The following is a 25,863-nucleotide window of genomic DNA, read 5'->3' as shown; positions in this document are numbered from 1 at the left end:
GATTCAAAGGTGATTCTTCAGCTTCCAAGTTGAGCTTTGTTTTAGCAATGTGTTTTCCCTTGTGACAGATTTTTTTTTTCCTGGAGAAAGTATCAACTACAATCAAAAATATTATAAAATTCCCAGAACCGAGTAAGAATGACTCATTCATCTAAAGGCTGAACTTGTGTTCCACCTGTTCAGGTCTGAAAAGCACAGTTTAACCCTTACTGACCTAAATAATGGGCCATGGCAGCTCTCCTCCAGAAAGAATATAGCATGATAGTCTCATCTCAGGTCCTATGACTTTTCCATTTTGATTTTAGTGTCCTAATCTCCCAAAGAGGGTTCCAATGCACCATGCTTTAGTGGTATACCCTTTCAGGCATTGAATACATTTGCTTATTATTTGTGTTTTAGGTATATAAGTAAAAATTATACGCCTCAGAGTCTTAAGTAAAAAAAATAATGACCATATTTCATTTGTTCATTCATTCATTTCTTCATCTATTTAAAGATGTGGCTGCTACAATTACTTGTGCTGCATAACAAATGACCCCAACTGCAGTGGCTTAAAACAATCATTTTATTATGCACGTGGATTCTGAAGGTCAGCACTTTGAACAGAGCACAGGTGATTGATTCATTGATCTCTAATCTGCTGCCTCCACTGAAAAAAAGCCGAACCCTAGAGGTGACTTGATGTCTAGGGGTTGGAAACATCCAAAGGCTTGTGACACACATGTCTGGGGCCTTGGCCAGGCTGATGCAAAGACTAAAACTTCCAAATAGAGTGTGTACCTTTCCATGTGGCCTGGCTCCCTCACACTGTGGTGGCTTCAGGGTAGTCAAACTTATATGGCAGCTCAAGGCCAGAAGCATGAAAGGTCTAGCAAGCAACATAGAAACCTCATTGTTTCTGTGACTCAGCCTCAGGAATCAGCCAGCAAGTCAGTATCACCTCAATGAGGTTATAAGTCCGCTCAGATACAAAGGAAAGGAAAATAAACTTCATCTCTCAATGGGAAGAATGTCAAAGAATTTGAAGGTTTTGTTTTATTTTTTTTTTAAGGTTTATTCGTTTTTCTGACACAGAGACAGAGCATGAGGTGGGAGGGGCAGAGAGAGAGGGAGACACAGAATCCGAAGCAGGCTCCAGGCTCCGAGCTGTCAGCACAGAGCCCTACAAGGGGCTTGAACTCACGAACTTCGAGATCATGACCTGAGCTTAAGTTGGATGCTTAACTGACTGAGCCACCCAGGCACCCCTTGGAAGTGTTGTTTTAAAACAACCAGGAAGAGGTGCCTGGGTGACTCAGTCGGTTAAGCGTCCAACTTCAGCTCAGGTGGTGATCTCACAGTTCATGGGTTTGAACGCTGAGTCAGGCTCTGTGCTGACAGCTCAGAGCCTGGAGACTACTTTGGATTCTGTGTCTCCCTTTCTCTCTGCCCCTCCCCCACTCGTGCTCTGTGCCCCTCTCTCTCTCTCAAAAATAAACATTAAAAAAAATTTTTTAAACAACCACAAGGGCATACCAACATAGAGCATGGGGTTTTTATTATTCAAAATAATTTTTAAAAAGATACAACTACAGATAAGTCACAGCTTAAAAATAATAAGGAATATTTTGAAAATCCTTATGCTAATCAATTTAAAAACAAAGAAAAGCGGGGCGCCTGGGTGGTTCCCTCGGTTAAGCGTCCGACTTCGGCTCAGGTCATGATCTCACGGTTCGTGAGTTAGAGCCCCGCATCGGGCTCTGTGCTGAAAGCTTGGAGCCTGAAGCCTGCTTCAGATTCTGTGACTTCCTCTCTCTACCCCTCCCCCGGTTGCACTCTGTCTCTGTCTCTCTCAAAAATAAATAAAACGTTAAAAAAAATTAAAAAAAGAAAAGAACAATTTCCTAAAAGTATACAATTCTAAAACTGAAAGAAGAAGAAATTTAAAGCTTGAATAGGCTTATAAGCAACAAAGAAGTAGAATCAGCAGTCACAAACTGAGCTACAACCACCCCCTACCCTCCACAAATAACGTTATTCTCCAAAGAAGATCCATGATTAGCCAACAAACCCGATGGATTACAGAGCTCAACATCACTACTCATAGGGAAATGCAAATTAAAACCACAGTATGATGCCACTTCATACCTACTGGAATGACTGTCAATCAAAAACGTGGAAGATGACAAGTGTTGGCAAGGATGTGCAGAAATTAGAACCCTTGCACATGAGTGGTGGAATGCAAAATGGCTCAGCCACTGCGGAAAACAGTGGCAGTCCCTTAAAAAGGTAAACCTAGAATTACCCAACAATTCCACTCCTAGGAATCTACCTAAAAGAATTGAAAGCAGCAGACACTTGTATGTGACTGTTCGTTGCAACATTATGCACTCTCACGGAAAGATGGAAACAACTCAAGTGCCCATCAGCAGATGAATGCAGAAGTTAACCGCGAGTAGCTCTGCAAAGGAATATTAATTCAGCTTGAAAAAGAAACCATGTGCTGGCACATGCTATGACATGAATAAACCTCGAAATCCTTATGCTAAGTGAAGTGAGCCAAACACAAAAGGACAATTGTTGTATGATTCCATTCATATGAAATAACTAGACTAGGCAAATTTATCAAGACAGAGAGTGGAGATTATACATTACCAGGGGCTGGGTTAGGTCTCGAGAGGGAGAAATACAGAGTTATTGTTTAATGGTTACAGAGTTTCTATTTTGGGGTGGTGAAAATATTTTGGAAACAGATAACGGTGACTGGACGGTTGCACTATGCTGTGAATATAATACACTAATTGTACTATATTAATTGTACATATTACTATATGTACTATATTAATTGTACACTAAAATATGTATTTGAAAGTTACGAAGAGAGTAGATCGTAAAAGTTCTCATTGCAAGAGGAGGCTCTTGGGTGGCTCAGTTGGTTGAGCATTGGACTCTTGATTTCGGCTCAGGTCATGAGCCCAGGGTCGTGGGATCGAGCCCAGCATGGGCTCTGCCCTGAGTGTGGAACCTGCTTAGGATTCTCTCTCTCTCCTTCTGCCCTTCCCCTGTTCTCTCTCATGCTCTCTCTCTCTCAAAAAAAAAATTCTCATTGCGGGGTGGGGGGATGTGGGGGAATTGTAACTATGTGAGGTGATGGATGGCAACTAGATTTATTGTGATCATTTTGCAATATATACAGTATCGAATTATTATGTTGCACATCTAAAACTAATACAATGTCATATGTGAAATATATCTGAATAAAACTGGGGAAAATGGTTAGAACCACAAATTTGATGTTGTATGTATTTTAACACAACAACAAAAAAATCTCATCAGATCCAAACAGTTTTAGAGACAAGTTTACAACAGATCATGTGTGCATGTGTGCGTGTGTGTGTGTGTGTGTGTGTGACAGAGAGAGAGAGAGAGAGAGAGAAACAGAGACAGAGACAGAGAGGCAGAGGGAGAGAGAGAGAGAGAGAGAGGGACACAGAGATTCATATATCCCTTTATCTAAATTAAAGCAAGGACAATACAAGAAAGGAAAAACAGAAGTACAATTTCACTGATGAGCCCAAAGGCAAAAATAAAATCCAAATAGTGGTAACTAAATCCAAGAATTAATTTTTCAACACAAAGGCAAAAATAAGACCCAAATAAGCGGTAACTAAATCCAAGAATTAATTTTTTAATTATCTTGGCCCAGTTTTGCGTATCCCAGAAATGCAAGAAAAACTTGGCATTAAAAAGCCTGTTAATGAGGGGTGCCTAAGTGGCTTAGTCGGTTGGGCATCCAACTTTGGCTCCGGTCATGAGCTCACAGCTCATAAGTTCGAGCCCCATGTTGGGTTCTGGGCTGACAGCTCAGAGCCTGCAGCCTGCTTCAGATTCTGTGTCCTCCTCTCTCTCTGCCCCTCCCCTGCTTGTTCGCTCTCTCCCTCTTGCTCCCTCAGAAATAAACATTAAAAAATTTTTCTTCAGAAAAAAGAAGCCTGTTAATGTAATTCACATCAAAAAAAGGAAAGAAGAAAAATCATATTTGATTACCTCAAAAGTTGCAGGAATAAAAGCTTATGATATGTGATTCAACATTTGTTCTTGATTAAAAACTCTAGCTAGCTCAGAACACTTTACCTAAAAGAGATTTTTGCATTTTGATTTAAAACAAATCTGCTATATTCATTTATTTTGCTTCTATAAGAAACTTTGTAAAAAATGATGTTTTTGAATTATGCTTTTTAATAATTTCAGCACATCCTGACATATATAATTCTTATGCACTGGTTTAGTTTAGTCAAATATTAAAATATCAGAGAAGTCACAATCAGAAGGTAAATTGGCTCAGGGGTGGTGAACAGATCCTATCTCTTATCATAGTTGATCACTTCAAATAGATGATCTCGTACAATAAACATCTCGTACAATAAACATGGACTGAACTGTGTCTGCCCCCAGATCTCACATGTTGGTGCCCTAATCCTTGATGCGACAGTATTTGGAGATAGGGATTTGAGGAGGTCACTGGGGTTAAATGAGGTCATAAAGATGGGGTCCTAATCTGGTAGGATCAGTGGTCTTACAAGAAGAGGAAGAGTTATCTCCCTCTCAATCTGAATGCACCAAGGAAAAGCCATGTGAAGATACAGATACAAGGTGCCCATCTACAAGCCAGGAAGAGAGCTCTCACCAGAAATTAATCCACTGGCACTTTGGTCTTGGGTTTCCCAGATTATAGACTGAGAAAATAACTCTCTGTTGTGTCAGTCATCCAGTCTATGGTGTTTTGTGAAAACGGTCAGCCTGAGCTAATTAAAACAACATTCACATTTTTTCTGTGTGTTTAGTAAGATGTACAGAATTTACTATATGCCAAGATTTGACAAATAGTAACTTATTAAAGCCTCATAACAACCCTCCGGAGCGGTTACTATCATTAACCTCATTTTACAGAGGAGGAAACTGAAACCTAGAAAAGTTAAAGAAATTGACCAAGATCCCTCTTTTCAGATCCAGCACTTACCTCTGTCCTCCCTGCTTTCCCCCGGGGCTTGCGGGACACGGGGGCCTCTTCAGTGCCCCTCCGTGTCTCCCAACTACTCTCTTAATTTCCATCTCGCATGCCACATTTTAATTTTCTAAATCTCTCTTTTACACCATTAATTCTCTTTCCAGCTCTGTCACAGTTAGTTTGACCCATCCTTTGCTTTAAAAAAAAAAAAAATCATGACTTTCAGGGCACCTGGATGGCTCAGGTGGTGTCCAACTTCGGCCCAGGTCATGATCTCACAGTTCGTGAGTTCGAGCCCATCCAGCTCTGTGCTGACAGCTCACAGCCTGGAGCCTGCTTCGGATTGTGTCTCCCTCTCTCTCTGAACCTCCCCTGCTTGCACTCTCTGTCTCTCTCTGTCTCTCAAAAATAAACATTAAAAAATAATATTAAAAATAAATAAATAAAATGAGGGGCACCTGGGTGGCTCAGTTGGTTGAGCGTCCGACTTCAGCTCAGGTCATGATCTCACTGTTTGTGAGTTTGAGCCCCACATCTGGCTCTCTGCTGACAGCCCAGAGCCTGGAGCCTGCTTCAGATTCTGTGTCTCCCTCTCTCTCTCTGTTCCTCCCCTGCTCATGCTCTGTCTCTCTCTCACAAATAAATAAACATTAAAAAAATTAAAATTGGGGCGCCTGGGTGGCCCAGTCGGTTAAGCCTCCGACTTCAGCTCAGGTCATGATCTCGCGGTTTGTGAGTTTGAGTCCTGCGTTGGGCTCTGTGCTGACAGCTCAGAGCCTGGAGACTGTTTCAGATTCTGTGTCTCCCTCTCCCTCTGCCCCTCCCTTGCTCACGTTCTGACTCTCTCTGTCTTTCAATTATAAATAAGCATTAAAAAAATGTTTTAATTAAAATAAATAATAAATACGTAAAACGAAATTAAAAAATCATGACTTTATCAATCATTTCTAAAAGCTCTAGCTGATTCTTTTTCACATTTGCCTCATCTGTTTGATAGTATCTCACTCTTCTTTCATAATTTCAAAGCATCCCTATAAATTCTTCTATGATCATTGCTTTTTTAATATTCTCCATCTGATTATTGTATGATCAGAAGCTCTTGCATATCTAATTGTGCCCTCTGATTGTCTTCAGACTTGTGATTATTTCCTGTTGTGTTGGCTAACTTCGGATTGTGAGCTCATCTTCAACAAGGTTTATCCACAGCTTTCCTGAACTAAGTACTTGAAGATATAATCCTCCAGGAAAGTTCTGTATCTGCCTTTGCCCAGCACCCCATGGGATACAGTAGCTTGAGATTACCTTTTAAAATTTGTGGCTTAGGGGGTGCCTAGGTGGCTCAGTAGATTAAGCGTCCAACTCTCGGTTTCAGCTCAGGTCATGCTCTTGCAGTGTCATCAGTTTGAGCCCCATATCAGGTTCTGTGCTCACGGTACAGAGCCTACTTGGGGTTCTTTCTCTTCTCCCTCTCTTTCTGTCTCTCCCTGACTCATGCTGTCTCTGTCTCTCTCTAAACAAATAAATCAACTTAAAAAATTCTTTTAAAATTTTTCACCTAGGAGACTCCTAAACAATATAGATAGCACAAATAAATCAAACGGTATAGTGCAAGCCAATAGTTATGAATTCTCTGAAGAATATTTTTCCCACCACAACTGAAGCACAAAATGAGGAGTTTTGTTGTCTCCTTGTGTCATTATTAGATACTAAATAGTATATTTTAACCTAAAGATTTACTCTTTCACCTCTGAGACTTTTTCTTATATTATTTCTTTGTTAGCTCTATCTTCTCATTTTCTCGGTTCTCTCTTTCTATGACTACAAGTGTGTTATTTCTTAACCTGAGATCCCCTCATTTTCTCCATAATGCTTTTTTGCAAGGGCAATATGCTAGTTTTTCACTGGAGGATCCAGAAATGTCAGTATCTGGGGTCTGTTCTTTGTGACCAGAAAATAATTTTCCATGTTTTCTAGATTGGTGCTGCTGGAGGTGACACAAGGAGAGCCAAAGGTTACTTCAGTTCTGTGAGAAGGAAAGGACCTTGCCTCCTCTCCATTTCCTGCCCAGTTTTCAGCCCTGAGACGCACCCACCTTCTGCTGTACCTGGGAACTTGTGGCCAGAGTGTCTCTGGCTCAACTTCCCTTGAGGAGTAGCTTCCAATCCCCTTTGGAGGTGGGGGGGGGTGGGGGAGGGGGAACAGAAAAGGGGGAGTAAGGAGGATGAGCATATTTCCAGGCTGCCAGGAGTAAGGGAGGGTCCTGAGGATCTAACTCCTCTATGCATAGCTGTTCACATCTTTGTGAATTTTCAGCCCCACTTGCCTTGGTATCTGACTAGATTCGTTTGCAGGGGAGGCCGTAACAAAGTACCACATACACGGTGAGAAATGCATTGTCTCACTATTGTGGAGACTAGAGGTAAGAAATCAGGTGTTACAAAATAAACAGGGGTGTCCGGGTGGCTCACTTGGCTGAGCATCTGACTCTTGGTTTTGGCTCAGGTTGTGATCTCACGATTCATAACATCGAGCCCCATGGCACCCTCAGCACCCTGACAGTGTGGTGCCTGCTTGGAATTCTCTCTGTCCCTCACTCTGCACTCCCCCCACTCATGTTTGCTCTCTCTCTCTCTCAAAGAAGTAAATCAACAAAAATAAATAAATAAGTAAATGTTAAAAAATAAACAAAATAATATAATATAAAATATAAAGGAAATCAGGTATTGGCAGGATCTGTTTCTTCTGAGGGCTGTGAGGGAGAGTCTGTTCCGGTCCTCTCTCCCAGCTTCTGGGGGCTGCAGTCCTCCCTTAGCTTGTAGATGTTGCTCTCCCTGGGTCTTCACATCATCTTTCCCGTGTGCATGTCTGTCTCTGTCCCCAAATATCCCCTTTTTATAAGGACACAGTCATATTGGATTAGGGCCCACCCTAATGACCTCTTTTTAAATTGATTGCGTCTGTAAGGACCTCTCTCCAAATAAGGTCACATTCAGAGGCCCTGGGAGCTAGGGCTCCAACATACCTTCTTTTGTAGGGACAGGATTCAACCCCCACCCTCCTGAACCTAGTCCTGACCCTCTCTGGAATTCTGTAGAATGGATGGGCTCATTTCTCCTCCCCCCACACACAGATACACATGCAAAGACACACACACACACACACACACACACACACAGGGTACACAGATGGATACATTTATACACACACACACACACACCAGAAAGGTTGGAGTGTGGCTTTTCTTGGTCTATCCATTCCATTTCTCTTCCATGTGCTTTGCCACTTCTCCCATGACCTTTGCTTTTTTTTAAGCCAATACCATTTATATCCTCTTTGAGCAATCTCAGTGGGATTCCGAAAATACGCAAAGATTAATCCTGGACATCCAGCCTCCACATTTAACTGGAAAACATTCACCGCTGCCCAGCAGCACCGCCCAGAACCTTGGCTGCAAATAAGTCAGGTGCACCGCCCACTCATGCTGACCTTTCGTGATTCTAAACCTCCCGCATCTGAGCATCGCCTGTCTCTTGCCAGAAATGCCCAGTGACCCTGATGACATAAGGGAGGGCGCGCTTCCTAAAGCCCCCCCACCTGACTTCTGATCAGCTGCCCCCAGCTGGTTCCTGTCTGTGCTGGGCTCCTCTGTTCCCCCAGCATGCTCCACTACTGGAAGTCACCTGTCACTTTAAAAGAAAAAAAAAAAAAAAAAGCCGGAGTGACCTCCCTTAGGAACGTGTTGCTAAGCGGGTGTTTTTGCTCCCAGAGCTTCAGCCTCCCAGGGAGCAGCCCTGGGTCCGCCCCAACGTTCAGCCTTTCCCTTTGGACTCTTTCAGAAGATTCGACAGCAAGACTCCGTCTCTCCCCACTTTCCTTTCATCCCAGGAAGCGGAATCTGCAAAGCGCTTTGTAAAGTTGCTTAAGGTAACCAGTTCTTTCCGGGGAGCAGGGCTGCAGCAAGGGCGTCCTGCCCTCGTGACCCCGGCTTGGAGCTCAACCCCTCAGTCCCCCCTTAGCCGATTTCATGAATTGTGAGTGTAGGGGTTCTCACCACTAAGATTTACGTTTTACTTTCTGGAATTGAAATCATAGAGCGTCAGTTGGGCTGCTTTGATTTGAGCGGCTGTCTGATGTCTGGCTCTCAGGGCCGCTGGGTGGAATCCCTCCCACAGGGTTGCTCGGCTTCCATCTTGGGACTTTCCTGCCATCCTGTCGCATTCCTGTCTCCCAGAAACATTTGCTGCGGATTGCGTCTCTGAGTGTCTCAGTTCACATTGGTCCAAGGGGCAAAGTGCCACTCATTTCAGGCTTCGTTTTTCTTGGCATTAGGCAGAGGAAGAGTCATTACAGACAAAGGGATGAGGATCACTGCTCCAAGAGACCACAAGAAAATCTGCGGGCTGGTATTTACACTTACAGTTTGCCTCCATTGCAAAGAGGCGCTATGGAAAGCTAACAAGGTCTCGTGGGAAGTGCACGCCTGTTATTGGATTTTCATATAACCTCTTCTGCAAATAAATTCGGCTCCAGAATGAAATCTGTCTCTTAGAGCTCGTGTAGAGTCATTCGCTCACACGTTTATCGAGCATGAACAAGGTGCCAAGCAACGGGCTGAAGTTCAGAGCAACCAGAAATGCATTAGACCAGCTCAGAAGCACAGAGTCTGTGCAGAAGACAGCCCTATAAACGGAGGCTAGCAGTACAAGGAGCTAAGTACCGTAAGATATTGATAAAAGTGTCGAGCGTGCTTGAAACACAACAGATGACTCCCAGAAAGGGCCTGGGATCACTTAGTTCATCACGTGAACGCACTGGGCATATACCACAGAGCGCAGCTCAGTGTGGCATTTATATGCACTCTGCCAGGGTGACATGTGCTACATCGAGCCGATTGAATGATTCCATAAAGCTATCTGTCACCAACCTCAGACAAAGGGAAGCTGTGGCTGGAATGCTTTGTAGACTCAGATAATGAATTTAGAAGCAGTGTGTGTGGCACCTGCCAGGGGTCCAGTCTCCAACCCTAATAGGGTAGGGCAGAAAAAGCTAAGCACCATACGCAGGGAGGAAATACCCATGGGCGTGAGGGCAGGGGAGGGCTTCAGAAGCACCACAAATGGAAACAGAAAGGAAACTCCCCTGGGCCCAGCTGGGGGAAGGGAAAGAGGGGACCTTGGGTTTTGGAGCCAGGAGGTTGAAGGTGGGAACCACAAATGGTAATGGGGGACTTGAATGTCACCTCAGGTCTTTCTTGTGATTCCCCTTCTGTCCCCTAAGCTCTTTTTCCATCCCCACTCCTTTTTCTACTTTCCTTCTCTAACATCACCTTTTCTTAAAAACCGTACCGATATAGGGGCGCCTGGGTGGCTCAGTCGGTTAAGCGGCCGACTTCGGCTCAGGTCACGATCTCGCGGTCCATGAGTTCGAGCCCGGCGTTGGGCTCTGTGCTGACAGCTTAGAGCCTGGAGCCTGTTTTGGATTCTGTGTCTCCCTCTCTCTGACCCTCCCCTGTTCATGCTCTGTCTCTCTCTGTCTCAAAAATAAATAAACATTAAAAAAAAATTTTTTTAATAAATAAATAAATAAATAAAACCATACCAATATCAAGAGCCTGGTCCATGCTAGGCATTTTACCATACAGTCTATCATTTAGCCCTTATACGATAATCTTGGAGGTAGGAATTTTGCAAATTTACAGGCGAAGAAATGTATCTCAGAGAGGCGAAGGCATTTGCCCAAGATCACACAGCTGAGAAGTAGAGCTAGAATTGGGACCCAGGTTCATTTAATTTTTCACAAAGGTCTCACTATTTCTATACACCCGTGTTTGCACTGTTTTGGAATAGGACACTCACATTGTGTTAATTTTTTTTAAGCAGCCCAAGGTCAGATGCAGTGCATCTCTTATAACACACCTTCATCCTTTTGCCTACATCCTGTAGAACTTGTCACAGGGTCCTCTGGGTAGGGCTCTGATGCACTCAGCACCCTCAGAGACAGTCCATTTGTTTGGACAAAGGTCTCAGCAGTACCTTCCTAGAAAACTGTCTTTGGTTTTCTGCACGAAGTTAAATACATCATTGACCTCAAGTAGCCACAGCCCTTTCTCACTGGGGCAATACTCCACAGCTTTCAATTGTACATATTTCCAGAAGACTGAACTAGCATAGATTGGTTCCTGATATGATCACAAAACAGGGATCAATGGCGAGACAGAGAGTAGAGGGGCATGGGGAAGACTGTGGAATCACCAAGTCTTGGGGTCAAATTCTGAATGTGACATTTAATAACTATAACCTTGGACAAATCGTGTATCCTGCCGGAGGTTAACCTCAGAGGAAACCTTGGTCCCTCAGAGGTGAATTGAGGCACGAGGAACTGAACTAGAAGTCTTGTTGTAAGGTCTGGTGGTACCTTGCATCTAGACATAGCACAAAATAAGTCTGCGGTAAATCATGGCTCCTATTTGGATGTTGCCAATAGGAATATATTAACAAGTGCTCAATGCATTTGGTGATGACAAGCTACATATTAAAGTCGAACAGTATTGATTTATCTTCTCTTAGGAACCGTGCTCATGAAAAAATAAATTTTGATGTCATTTGATTTCCTTAGAAACTCATTCAAAGGTAATGATCAGGAAAGAATGAGGAGAAAAAAATCAACTCTGTTACATTTTTCATTCTTACTTCTATTTACTTCATATATGACTTTTTTTTTTTTTACTTATTGAGGAAGAATCTTTCTTTCCTAAAATACATCAGTTCTTTTTTTTTTCCCAGCTCATAATTACCGGGGTTGTTTACTAGAGAGTTTTCGTGTCCTTGGGCATTTCATTCTTATCCTCTGCCCCTCATTCCTTCTAGATCACCTCCTCGTCCTTTTATTTTCTGAACTGCTGACATCAGTTTCCTTCCTCCATTTCTGGTAGCCTGTGAGGAGGTCTGGAGAGGAGACAACAGATTTCCAGATGCTTTGTTTCCCTTTAATATGCTAATTCCCCATCAGGGTCACTGCAACCTTGAACACCTCAGATGAGCTGCTTAAATGACAAGGCCTAGCTGAGATTCAGATTCCAGGATATTAGGAAGGGCTTACAACTTGTCAGCCCTGGTGTTTCTCCCCACGCCCTCTCTCCTTTGATCTTCTCAGCAGCCCAGAGAGGACAATGAAGATTTAAAGGGCTCCAGAATGGGGACATGGAAGACACAGCCAATAAGTAATGATTTAGTCATTCATTTAAAACACATTTTTGAATGTCTCCTAGGCTCTGGAGGTAAACAATGAGCAAATGTCCCTGCCCTCTTATAGCTTATATTCTAACAGGGATGGGCAGACAATAGCAAATAAGTATATATGTCGGCTGGTGACAAGTACTATGGAAAAAAGAAATCATCATGAGATAGTTAGAGAATTCCAGGAAGGTGAGGGAAGCAGATTACCATTGTATTATGAGTGTTCTGGGAAGACTTCTCTGAAGGGTCTCTGTAGGGCCTTCAAGGAATTAAAAGAAACAGAGAGCCTTGCCGTTATCTTGGGCAAGAGAGGTCCCGGCAGAGGGAACAGCAAGTGCAAAGGCCCTGCGACCAGAGGATTTAAGTGCAGATCATGGAGCGCCTTGTAAGCAATGGAAAGGGTTTTGGATTTTACTCTGTTGGGAAAAAGAAGTCATTGGATTTTGAGTGCAGAAATGACATGACTGCACTTGAATTTTAAACAATTCACTCTCTTCAGTGTAAAGAACAACCTGTGGGTGAGCAAGGTGAGAAGCAGAGAAGTTAGGAGGGTCTTGCAAGAAGCCATGCGAGAGACAATGGTGCCTGACCGGGTGATAACAGTGGAGGTGGATAGAGGAGGTTGGATTCTCCATATAATCTGAAGGCAAAGCCGGCAGGATTTCCATGGATTGCACGTCGTGTGTCATGCGAAAGTCAGAGCAGAGTCAGGAATGACACGATATGGCGTATGTCTGAGGTTTCTGGCCTCAGACAAATGAGTTATGTTTATTGCCACAAGGAAGGTTGCAGGACAAGCAGATCAGGGGGTGATGACAAGGAGCTTCATCTGGGGCATGTTAAGCCAAGTGAAGGTATCCATCAAGCACCTGGATATTTGAGTCTGGAGCTCTGGGGAGGTGTGCAGTCCCCGAGTGCAAGTCTGGGGGCACCAGTAGACGGATGGCATTTAAAGCCAAGCGACGGGGTAAGACCACCGATGGGATGGGTACGGGTAACGCAGACCCCACCGTGTGGTGATTAAGAAGATAGAGACAGACCAGCTTAGGAGTCTGAGAGGGGGTAGAAATGATAAACCAAGAAAGAACATATCCCAGAAGCCAAGTGAAGAGACCGTTTCAGGAAAAATCAGGTGATGGGTCACTTTCATTACTGACCCACTGAGAGTCAAATAAGATGAGCACTGAAGAATGATCATTCGATGTGGTGACGCAGAGTCACTGGGACCCTGACAGGAGCAGGTTCAGGGGCTGCTGGGCCCAGCAAACCTATCCAGGAAGAGAAGGTGTGAGGAACTTTCCTGTAGAAGGTTGAAAAATTGAACACTAGCTAGAAAGAGAAGTGGAGTCCAGAGACAGCCCTTTTAAAGAAGGGGCCAATCACAGCACTTTGTTCATGGAAGGAAATGAGCCAATAGAGCAGGAAGAAGTGATTATCCAGGGGAAAGGGGAATTTTCAGCCCAAGGTCGTGGAGGAGGAATGTGCTGGGGCCTAGTGCACAGGCTGAGGTCCCAGCCTAGATGGGAGCAGAGGCAGGCAGGGTACAAGTGGAGGCAGAAGATGTAACCTGACTCCGCGGGTGGGGGAGGGGCAGGGGATGGACCCCCCCCCCCCCCCCCCCCCCCCCGCCCCCTTCATCTCTCTGTTCAGTGAAATGAGAACCAAGGCCAAGGGGAGAGAGTGAGGAGGGGGTGGGAAGGTGGAGGTTTGAAGGGAGAGGAGAGGCTATGAACTGGACTCCTCTGACTCCAAGGGCAGAATTTCCTCACTCCCACCTGCTGCCCAGTGGCACCAGGTTCATTGCTGGGTTCATTGCCAGGCCCACGGGGCCAGAAGGGTCTGGCATCCTTCCTTTTCCTCTGGGGCTCATTTCCACCAATCTGGGTCTGCAAGCACATATTCCTTGGGAATGGACCGTCTGCTCTAACACGGAGGTCAGCCTCATAGACATCGGTAGTAAGAACGATGTTTCACTGATTTTCAAAGGCCTGACTTCTTTGTTTTGTTTTGTTTTGATTCCCTGTCCAGGAGCAGACACTGCAGCCAAAATGAATCCCAAGGAAGAAAAAGTGAAAATAATCACAGAGGTAAGCAGTTGCTTAGATGTCCCCTGAAGGTGTGGCTGTGTGTGCATTGCACACGTCTTTGTGAGGGAGGAAGTTAGGCCAGCAACAGGCCTTTATTGCACGCCTACTGAATGCAGAGGGTGCTATGTCAGGCACGCGGTGGAGACGGGGCCTGATGGCGTAAGAAACGCGTCCCTGCAGACATTCCAGGGGCTCACCTCTACACGAATGCTCTGAAGCTGCCCGGTCACCATTTCGTGACACACAGCTGTTCGGAGTGACCACCTGCTACTGAGTCAGCTCTGCGGCAGCACATTGATTTGTAGAAAACTTCAGGCTGAAGGAACCAGTTGTAGATTATAACCACCAGTAAAATCCTGTCTCGTGGAGTCCTGCCATTTCTAACTCATCGTGTACAAACCATCATTAAACACTATCTACACCAGAGAAGGGAGCCCGTCTCCTACTTGGAGACCGCAGACCTCAGCACGGAGGAGAAAGTCTCTCAACCCCAGCTTCTCTCCTGTCTGCAGGGCCGGCTGACTTGAGACCATAGAGGCCGAAACAGAGAAGACACGCTGTTTTCTAAAGCCTAAAGGAACCACATTACCCAGCTACAACCACACAGGTTAACTTTAAGCAAGATATCAAGTACCTTCAAACCACATAAATCTACATCCTCTTATTCACGCCACGAATATTTATTGTGTCGCTGGTCCCTGGGGATACCGCAGCAAAACAAAAACCCTGTGCCCTCAGGGAGTTTCCATTCTATCTGATTTGAGGTCCTACTGGACAGTTTTCCACTGATAGAGAATCAAAACATTATTGGAAAGCAAAATAAACTAAAACAAAGCAATTAAAAAGGCCTAGATTTCCTCACAAATCCATTCTAGCCAGTGAGAACTTAGACATGAACTAAGGACCACACTTGCACACCTCAATGTTAGCAACATTTTATAATCTAAGTTGGTGAACCCCTAAGCTAAGTATACTCCCTACCTGGGGACCCTGAATCAGGAGGCCCAGTGAGGATGGGGCTTTCACCCAGAGGATGAATCAGAGATCTCAGGTCCCTTGGACAAAAGACAAGCCCAAGCTATGCCCATTGGCCGGTCAGGACGTGGGTTCCCTCCACCAACCAAAGTTCTCATCTTCTCTAACCTCCACGGCCAAGGGCAGGATGTGCAGTTGGAGGCTGACTCAGCAACCTGCTTGACATTTCTTTGAAATCTTAAATCTTATCATTAAAATCCACCCTTTGTGTTCCAAGTTTCCTTCAGTATTAAAAAAAAAAATCCCAATTTCACTTTGAACACCTTTCTAATGAACTCGGTGTAACAGGGAGAAGTTCCAGGTTTACCTTGCAATTCTTCTACGCCCAGAGGTGGTGCCCCAGTTTGCAGAGGTCTAGGACCAGAGAAGTTTGCAGCTTGAACACTTCAGAGCAGTCAGCTCTAACATCTTCTCGCTAAAACTTTAGAAAGCGTCATGAGGAAAAAGAAAAAGAAAAAGTTTGCACTGTGAAAGAATTTCTGTTTTCAAGAAAACCCACGAACTTTGTCTTTGAATTGAGACTTCGTGACGATTTAACATATATCCTTATTATTCTGTACCTGAGACTGAGGCTGGGGGCAGAGGAACCCGGCCCTTGAAACCCCTGGTTTGATTCCCATGTCATCCTGTGCTGGGGTCCTCTGTCTGGCCAGACCAGCTGTCCTGGCAGGGTCCCTTGTTTTTGGCCTTCATTAGATTGTGAGTTTTGAGGGCAGCAAGGATCTGTGTGTCCCCAGGGCCAGAAGCACGGCGGATGTCGTAGGGGTGAACGATGGAGGCTCCAAGATCATCTCATGTTTCCATTTGGATACAACTTTTCAAGACCATGTCTGCTTTGAGAAGAGTAAAGGCTGGTAGCTGCTTAGACCATGTCAACTGTCCCTTCGCCCATACTCAACTTCAGGGGTGGGGGCAGGATGGTGATTTTAATTTTAATATGTAAAATGCACCCCTCTTCCTCTCTTACCGCCATTCCCCAACTTACACACAGACTCAGTGACAACTCTTCCATTTACATTTTTACAAAGGAGTTCGATGAAAATGATGAGGATACAGGTGTGGGAAGCCAGAAGAAGACCTCAAAGATGGCAAGACAGAAAAGGAAGAAACGGGTATGTGGTGCTGGGGGCCCTGTGTCTGCCTGTGCATCGGCCTGCCAATTGACAAGGTGTGGGCACCCTCAGGGGACCACACATCCTCCCCGGGGCACCCTGGAAAAGACAAGGGTGCAGGGGGAAGGTGCAGGGTGTGGGACCTGTGTGGGGCCTTAAGGGTGACCCTCACAGGGACGCTGTGGTCAGTACCCCGGGCATTTTCCCTCCGAGGTTTCTCCCATCTCCTGAGAGAAGCCCAGAAAAGAGGGACGGAGGCTTTTTACTGTTGTCCTCAAAGGCCATGAACTGAGGCCGGCGATAGATGGCAGTGCAGGATTACTAATCATGGGGCGCTCCCCCTTTCTCCAATTCCAAGCCCGAGCTCAGCTTCGGTCTAAACCAGAGCGCCCGCCCCCCCCCCCCCCCCAGCTCTCCTCAGAAGTGACCCTCCTCGGCTGAGAGCATCCCCCTGCAAGGCCAGCCTTCTCAAGGTAAATAACGCCCCCCCCCCACCGGCCAGGAGCCCCTGTCCTCTGAGGAGGGGAGGCAGGGAAGATCTCTTTGGAGGGGCAACTTGCTTGGAAGCATCGAGATGCCAGCAGGGGAGGGAAGGAAGGGAGCGCCATTTTGAGCCAGCACCCACGTGATGGGGCTGCCTGGAGAGGGTGGCTGGGACGTGAGGAGGTGTGGACGCGGGGAAGGCACCGAGGTAGCCGCAGTCGGGGGACAAGCCCCCTCTCTGTGCCCCACCGCGCTCCGGTGGGGCCAGCTGGGCCGAGGGGCGGCCTCTGCTTGCGCAGCTCGGGTGGAGCAGCCGGGGGAGGAGGGGGGTGGCCAGCCACGTGGCCAGTCTCTCTGGCCACTCAGGGAGCTTTGAACCCTTCCTGCAGGGTCCCCCAGAGGCTCTGCAGCCAGGGCAGGCGACCCAGAGTACCGCCGGACGGGTGCACATCCTTAGCTACTGGGCCACAGGCACAGGAGAGAGAGGCAGGGACGGGGAGGGGGGAGCATGGTACCTGGCACTGCCCTCCTAGGCACCGGCTCCTGGATGTAACCCGTGCAGGAGCCCAGACTGCAGACCTCGGAGCAGGAGAGGTTTGGGGGGCGTTGGAAGAAATCCAGAGTACTGTTGCTTAACCCCAGCGGCACCTCAGAATGAATCTGGGAGTTTTTTGTTTTTTTTTTCCAGTTGGTGCCTGGGGTCCACCCCAGGCCATTTATTTGAATCACAATGCCCCGTGCTTTGCACCGTGGCCGATACAAAGTAGCATCTCGGTGCACCGGCTGTCTTCAACTCCCTTGTTCTACAGATGAAGAAGGAAGGAAGCTAGGAAGTTAAATAACTTGCCCCGAGTCCCTCAGTTCATCTGAGCTCAGAGGCAAGCCTTTGTCTGGCCCCAAAGGCCATCGCTCAGCCTTGGCCTCCACTGTCATCTCTGCTCACCGGCCTCTCCTCCGACAGCCTGGGGAAGGAGCCACATGCTGTCCTTTGCCCTGAATTCCCCCGGGGACGCTTTGGCAGCTGTTTCCAAAAGATCTGGAGTTGGGATCACATAGTTTTGGCCGCGGCTTTCCTGCTTCCCCTTTCCACCCAATTTCTGCAAAGGTCTGCACATTATTCATAGAAATAGTGGAAGTATTTATTTTATTTGGGGATGCCTCAGTAATTTAACAAGAACCCTTTTAGACGAACTCAAGGTTGGCACCCCTTTTCTGACAGGTGACAGCACCACGGTTATCTAGATATGAATAGTACTAAAGCCTGTCCCCTCACTGAGTGACCCACCTCATCCCCAGATGAGATCTGTGTCAACCCAAGCCCTAGGGGTAACAACCTCTGCCCCTCTGCCCACAGCTGCCCGCCGCTGGCCCCGAGGAAATGGTGTCTGAAAATCCCCACCTAGGCAACCAGCCGGAGCCCCTGCAGGAAGATTCTGACACTCGCCCCCTGAGCATGACCACCCGTCGAGGCCCCCGGAGTAAGTGTCCCCCGGTTCAGCTCAGCCAGTGTTTATTGCCTATTGTAATCAGCACAGAGCAATATGGGATTTTTAATGGGTAATGTTTTTCATACATGGCTACCACCCCTCCCCCACTGCACCCCAACTCAGTGGGTACTCTTCTAGGTTAGCATCTGTCTAGGAGACAGGACACATAGTTTCAGGACGTACTTCTCTAAGCATATATGTTTGGAAGTGTTACTTGAAATAAAAATGGCACAGGTGAGGGCACCTCGGTGGCTCAGTCGGTTAAGCGCCGGCTCTTGATTTCGGCTCAGGTCATGATCTCGCTTGTGGTTCATGAGATCGAGCCCCGCTTCGGGCTCTGTGCTGATAGCAGGGAAGCTGCTTGGGATTCTCTCTCTCCCTCTCTCTACCTGTCCCCTGCATTTTCTCTCTTTCTTTCTCTCTCTCTCAAAATCAATAAAGAAACATTTTTAAAAAATAGTACAGGTGATCAAATTCGTAGAAATTCAAGGTAGGGTGAGATGGTTAGGAAGCCATCCAAATCCAGAAAGTGTGGCTTGAATTCCCCCTTCCAAGAACCTCCACTATCATGGACAATCATTAGTTATCCGCTCGTTGTAGTTAAAAGGATCACCCTTTACTTGTTGCTTTTCATGAAAAGTGGATTAGACAAGAGAAAAAGGTGTGTTACACTTTTCAGTTGTTAAGCAATCATTACACAATTGTCACCCCGTTTCCCTACAGCAGGGCTGGGGCATAAAGTAACTATTGGAAACCAGAAGGCTTTGGAAGCAAGCTCATCCCAAGTCCAACCTTAAGAAAAATGTGGTTCCCATCGAAGAATGATGATATCATAGGACTGTTACAAATTAGTAAAACAGAACCAAACTTTACCCCATATAGTTACTTCTTTATCTGACTGCTCAAAAGTATTCTTTATGAAAGATTACAACTTGTCTTAGCTCTGGCTGCCATAACAAAATACCATAGACCGGGCGGTTCAAACAAGAGACATCCATGTTCTCATAATTCTGGAACCTGGAAGTTGAAGATCAAGGTGACAGAGCAGTAGGTTTCCAGTGAGACCTCTCTGCCTGCCTTATAGGTGGCTGCCATCTCCCTGTGTGCTCACTCGGGTGTCCCTGCTTGTAAGGACATCAATCCTATCATATCAGGGTCCCACTGTGTGACTTCGTCTAACTTTTATTACCTCCTCAGAGGCCCTCTCCCCAAATAGTCACAGTGGGCGTTAGGGCTTCAACATACGAAGTGTGTGGAGACACAATTCAGTCCATAGCACAACTATTGAATATTTAAATAGTTATTTTTTTAAGATTATGTATTTATTTGGGGAGAGAAAGAGAGAAAGAGAACACACACGGTCAAGTGGGAGGGGGGCAGAGAGACAGGGAGAGAGAGAATCCCAAGCAGGCTTGGGGCTGTCATGGCAGAGCCTGACATGGGCTCAGTCCCCTGAACTGTGAGGTCATGACCTGACCAAAATCAAGAGTCAGAAGCATAACCGACTGAGCCACTCAAGTCCCCCTTAAATAGTTATTTTTAAATCAAGGGAAAAAGTGTCAGAGGGGTTGGCCAATAATAAGACTCTAACCAAAAAGTCAATTCTTTCCTTATTCCTAAAATGAGGAAAATACTATTTATGATCACCATGGGAGTGATGTGAGGATGAAATCAAAAAAGGGTGTAGAAGTATTTGAAATAGTATGTACTGTTATAAATATTCAAATAGTGGGCACTAGTATATTACATAGATAAACACACAGTGACGAAGGGGTTTTTTACAAGGCGAGAAAAGACTGGGAGTTTGCATTGGTCCAAAGTGAAATATAAACAAAACCCATGATTTCTGATTTGGATAAGAGGAGAACAACAGAACAATAGAAAGCTAGGATCCGCCTGCTTCAACGAGGTCGTGGCTAGCGGGTAGCTGGATGTCCCTGGATAGAGCTACAACTATTGCTAATTTCGCAGCACTGGTGGGCCAAGGGGCAAAGAAAACACCCCTAGGACCGAGGTGGGGGCACCTGGTGGATAAGAAGCCTGTGGGGCCAGGCATCAGTCAGAAATGAGAGGTCAAGACCAGCAGAAAGCTAGCCATGTGGTCAAGAGAGCCGAATGGATTTCATCCATGATGCCAATGCACAGTAGGGCGAAAGACAGATGAGGGACAGGGGAAGATGAAGACCTCTGAGAAACACGGCAAGGGGTCTAGGCTGAGACAGAGCAATGGAGGAGCTCAGGCTGAAGGGTGTGTGGGAGTCTTGAGGTAGCACTGCTGAAAGAGGATTCCAGACAGATGGCTTGGAAACCCACAAATGTGGGCAGAAAACGGTGTGTCCTGAGCAAGGTGGAGGCAGCCGTGCCTGGGAAGTTGCACACCTTTGCCATTTGTTAGAAGTATGGCCCTAGGGGCTGCCTGGGAGGCTCAGTTGGTTAAGTGTCCAACTCCTGATTCTGGCTCAGGTCATGATCTCACAGTGCTAGGGTTCGTGGGTTCAAGCCCCGTGTCGGGCTCTATGCTGACAGTGCAGAGCCTGCTTAGGATTCTCTCTCTCTCCTTCTCTCTCTGCCCTTCCTCTGCTCACTCTCTCTCTCTCCCTCTTTCCCTCTCTCCCTCAAAATAAATACACATTTAAAAAAAAAAAAAAACCTTCTGTATATCACTATCCCACTCAGAAATCTGTGATAAGCATCGCATAAAATCCACACTCTTTCTTTGTTCTGGGTTCCAAGACCCTATGCACTCTGGCCCCTTCCAGTTGCTTCTCCTTTTCTCCCATCTCCCCACCTGGGTGACTGCTTACTGACCCCTGAAAGCCTCGTGACCACCTGAGCACTCCCAGGCTCTGGTGCCCACCCGAGGAAAGCTCCCCAACCATGTCTTCAATAAGCTTGTGGCAGAAAGGCAGGAGAGTTGTCACCATAAAGACCATGGTCTTGGGGGCGCCCGGGTGGCTCAGTCGGTTAAGCGTCTGTCTCTTGGTTTCAGCTCATGTCAGGATCTTATAGTTCGTGAGTTCGAGCCCCTCTGACAACGTGGAGCCTCCTTAGGATTCTGTCTCTCTCCCTCTCTCTCTGCTCCTCCTCTGCTTGTTCTCTTTCTCAAAATAACTAAATAAACTTTAAACAAACAGAAAGCCCATGGTCTTTGGGGTCAGACAGGTGTGGGTACCAGTCTCTCTACCTGTCCCTTTCCTACCTTCTTGGGCAATTTCCTCCATCTCCCTAAACTTCAGTTTCTTTATTTGCAAAATGGGAACAAGAAGAGAATGCCTTAATACCTCCCCAGAGTTTATATTCCAGTTGGGGGTGAAAGGGAAAAGGAGAAAATGAAAGAGACATGATGGATATGCAGTATGGCCAGGGGTGGGGATGCTACAAAGATAAAGAATAAGCTGGATGGGACGCCTCAGGGATGAGAGGGAGGGTTGCTATTTTATCATCATGGGAAGGCCTCTCCAGCAAGACCATCTTTGAGCCTGGAGCAAATGGGAGACCCCTGAGAAAAGTGCTCTCAATGCAAGAGTGTGTTCGGTATGTTTTAGGACCAGCAAGGAGGCCAGAGTGGCTGACAGAGTGAGCAGGGAGGACAAATGGGGAATGAGAGGAGAAGGGAGGTGCCTCGGGGCCCCTACACTTTCAGTCTGAGTGAAATGAGGGCCAGGGGAGGGTGTGCTCAGACTTAAGGGTGCAGGCTGCTGTACTAAGGAATTGAGTCTGGAAGGTGCAAGAACAGAACAGAGAACCAGGTGAAGAGCAAAGAAGCAAAGACAACATCCAAGTGGGCAGTGGGGGGGGTACTGGGACCAAGCAGTGGAAGAGGTGGAAACAAAGTGGGACTTGGGGCATCTGGAGGGTAGAGACATTGGGGTTTATGGCTGGACTGAACAGGAGTTTTGAAAGCAGGAAGGACGATGTCAGCTTTTTAACTTGAGCAAGTGGGAAAATGCAGTTGCCATTTACAGAGAGAGGAAGATGGCAGAAAGAATGGGTTTGGGGTAAAATGAGGAAAAGACAGAGTTTGCCGGATGTCCAGGTGGATGGAGGTGGATGTAGGGGTCTGGAGGTCAGGGGAGGCTCGGGGGCAGGACAGGCCTTTGCTGACCATCTGTCTAAAAGACCACTTTCCTGAGGCCCCGGGGGGCTCAGACGGTTGAGTATCCGACTGTTGGTATCGGCTCAGGTCATGATCTCACAGTTCATGGGTTCGAGCCCCACGTCTGGCTCTGAGCTGGCATCGTGGAGCCTGCTTGGGATTCTCTCTCTCTCCCTCTCTCCCTCTCTCCCTGCCACTCTCCTGCTCGAGCTGTCTCTGTCTTTCTCTAAATAGATAGATGATAGATAGATAGATAGATAGATAGATAGACAGACAGATAGATAAAACTTTTAAAAATTTTTTTTTAAAAAGAGCACTTTCTGGGGCACCTGGGTGGCTCAGTCAGTTAAGCATCCGACTTCAGCTCAGGTCATGATCTCACGGTTTATGGGTTCAAGCCCTGCGTTGGGCTCTGTGCTGACAGCTCAAAGCCTGGAGCCTGCTTCAGATTCTGTGTCTCCCTCTCTCTCTATCCCTCCTCGCCTCAAAAAATAAATAAAACATTAAAAATTGAAAAAAAAATAGCACTTTCTCACCTCATCACCTATTCTGTCCTTCCCAGGGTTCTGTTTTCCCCTAGAGCACGCACCCGCCCCCAGCATGTTCCAAGCAACTGTTTGCAAACTGCCCCTGAGAGCAGGACTTCGTCTTCTTCATTCACGACTGAACCCAACCCCAGTGCCCAGAGCGATACCTGGGGCAGGGTTGGGGCCCGGTGACATTTATGGAACAACTGTGCCCAGCCGCGTAAGAACGAGCACCTCAGACAGGGTCCTACCCTCTCAGGTGTTGTCGGCTTGTGGGAGAACTAGCTGATTAAGGACATGAGAGTAAAACTACAGAGGCCTGATGGTAAGAGAGCACCTTCCCCGCCACCCCGTCGTCCTTGCTGGGCGAGGCTGGAGGCACAGGGACGGGGTGCTCTCGGCTCTACAGTGAGACCGGGTAGGCCGACTGCTCTTTGGAGACAGGAGTGTTTATCACCCAGGCACATTTCTTCCTCGACCCCTTTTATGATTTTTTCCCAGCAAAGCACGAAGTACAAATGTATTCCCTCTGCTCACAACCCTTTAGCCCATCTATTCGGGCTTTATGCGTCTGGTTATCAAAATAGCTTTTTGATATTCTCAAGGTAAATCAAATATCACCAAGGCAAGCACCACATCTTTAAGATCCCAAAAATAATACCCTTGGGGGCCTGTATTTTTCATTAGGAAAATTCAAATGTGCACAGAATTAAATAACATTCAGTGAAATAGGGGGCCTGGCTGGTTCAGAGGAGCATGTGACTCCAGATCTCAGGGTTGAGTCTGAGCCCCACGTTGGATGTACAGCTTACTTAAAAATAATAATAATAATAATCCAGTGAACCTCATATGCCCAGCACCATATTCAAGAATTAACAAGATTTTGCCACATTTAAGGATCCTTTAAGGATCCTTAAATGATCCTTTTTCTTGTTTTGTTTTGTGTTTTTTTTTTGCCTTTGAGATATCTATATGTGTGTGTGTGTGTGTGTGTGTGTGTGTGTGTGTGTGTGTGTGTGTTTAATTGTGGCAAAAATACACATAACACAAAATGTGCCATCTTAACCATTTTTTTAATGTTTATTCATTTTTTTTTTGAGAGAAGGAGCGGGAGCAGGGGAGGGGCAGAAAGAGAGGGAGACACAGAATCTGAAGCAGGCTCCAGGCTCTGAGCAGTCAGCACAGAGCCCCACGCAGGGCTCGAACCCATGAACCACGAGATCATGACCTGAGACGAAGTCTGACGTTCAGCGGACTGAACCACCCAGGCACCCCACCATCTTAATCATTTTTAAATGCACACTTCAGTAGAGCTAACTGTATTCACATAGCTGTGCAACAGATCCCTGGAACTATTTCATCTTGCAAAACTGAACCTCTGCGCCTAATTTTTTAAAGTTTATTTTTTTATTTTAAGTAGGGGCGCAGAGGGAGGACAGAGAGAATCCCAAGCAGGCTCTGCGCTTCGGGGCTTGAACTCATGAACCATGAAATGATTGGCTGAGCTGAAGTCAAGAGTTGGATGCTTAACCAACTGAGGCACCCAGGGCCCCCAAAGCTCTTTACCTATTAAACAGTAACTCCCCACTTCCCCTGCCTTCTTCCCTTGGCACCCTCCATTCTTCTTTCTATTACAATGAATTTGACGATTTTAGGTACCTCAGATCAGTAAAATCATACAGTATTTGTGTTTGTGACTGGCTTATTTCACTTAGCATTTATGTCTTTAAGGTCCATCCATATTATAGCATGTGACAGGAATTTGTTCCTTTTTAAGGCTGAATAATATTTCAGTGCATGTATATGTTGCATTTTGCTGATACATTCATCCTTCATGGACATTTGGATTGCTTCTACCTCTTCTTGGCTGTTGTGAATAATGTTGCTGTCAACACGAATGTGCAACTATATCTTCAAGATTCTGCTTTCAATTCTTTTGAAAGAAGCACAAACCACGAAGTGAAAATGCCACTTCAGATGGTAGGTCTATGCTTAATTTTTGAGGAACAGGCATACGTTTCGCGTAGCGGGTGCATCATTTTATATTCTCACCCACACTGCACCAAGTTTCCAGTTTCTCCACATCCTTGTCAACATTCATTATCTGCCGCTTGCATTGTTTCTACACTGGCCATCTTCATGGATGGGAGCTGACACCTCACTGTGGTTGTGATTTGCATTATTCTGATGATTAGTGATGTTGAGCATCTTTTCATGTGCTTGTTGACCATGTGTATATCATGCTTGGAGAAATGTCTATCCTTTTCCACTTTCAAATCAAGTTCTTTGTTTTGGGTGCTGTTGAGTTATGGGTGTTCTTCACGTATTCTGTATAATAAACCCTTTATTGGATACATGGTTTGCCAATATTTTCTCCCATTGATTGTGTCCTTTGACACACAAGAGTTTTTCAGTGTGAGGTAGTCCTATTTCTCTGCTTTTGTCTTTCTTGGTTGTGCTTTTAGTGACATATCTAACAAATCAATGCCAAATTCAATGTCATGAATTATTTCTTCAATGTTTTCTTCTAGGAGTTTTATAATTTTGGGTCTTACATGTAGGTCTTTAATCCATTGGATTGCATTTTTATATGATGTAAGGTAGGGGTCCAAGTTCATTCTTTTGCGTATCAATTTCCAGTTTCCCAACATCATTTGTTGAAGAGACTGTTCTTTCCCTATTAAGTGGCTTCACACCCCTGTTGAAGACCATATGCGCAAAGGTTTATTTCTGGGTTCTCTATCTATTCCATTGGTCTGTATGTCTTGTTTATGCAACACCATGCTGTTTTGATCATTGTAGCTTTGCGATATG

General features: G+C 45.9%; 1 protein-coding gene across 4 annotated transcripts in view; it reads left to right on the top strand.

The window, feature by feature from the left end:
• CC2D2A (coiled-coil and C2 domain containing 2A) overlaps positions 1-25,863 on the top strand; it is a 163,652-nt gene that overhangs the window by 5,509 nt on the left and 132,280 nt on the right. For 2 of the 4 annotated variants that reach the window (XM_042936859.1, XM_042936858.1), the window contains 3 exons: positions 14,251-14,309; positions 16,373-16,456; positions 18,294-18,417. In XM_042936859.1, coding sequence (XP_042792793.1) covers positions 14,251-14,309; positions 16,373-16,456; positions 18,294-18,417 — 267 coding nt within the window. Of the gene's footprint in view, positions 1-8,741; positions 8,912-14,250; positions 14,310-16,372; positions 16,457-16,878; positions 16,930-18,293; positions 18,418-25,863 lie in introns of those variants that run through there. The other 2 variants (XM_042936860.1, XM_042936861.1) reach the window with 2 other exon arrangements.

This window comes from Panthera leo, chromosome B1 (genome assembly GCF_018350215.1).
Source record: "Panthera leo isolate Ple1 chromosome B1, P.leo_Ple1_pat1.1, whole genome shotgun sequence".
In the NCBI taxonomy this organism is placed as follows: Eukaryota; Metazoa; Chordata; class Mammalia; order Carnivora; family Felidae; genus Panthera; species Panthera leo.
This window is presented reverse-complemented; position numbering and strand designations above follow the sequence as displayed.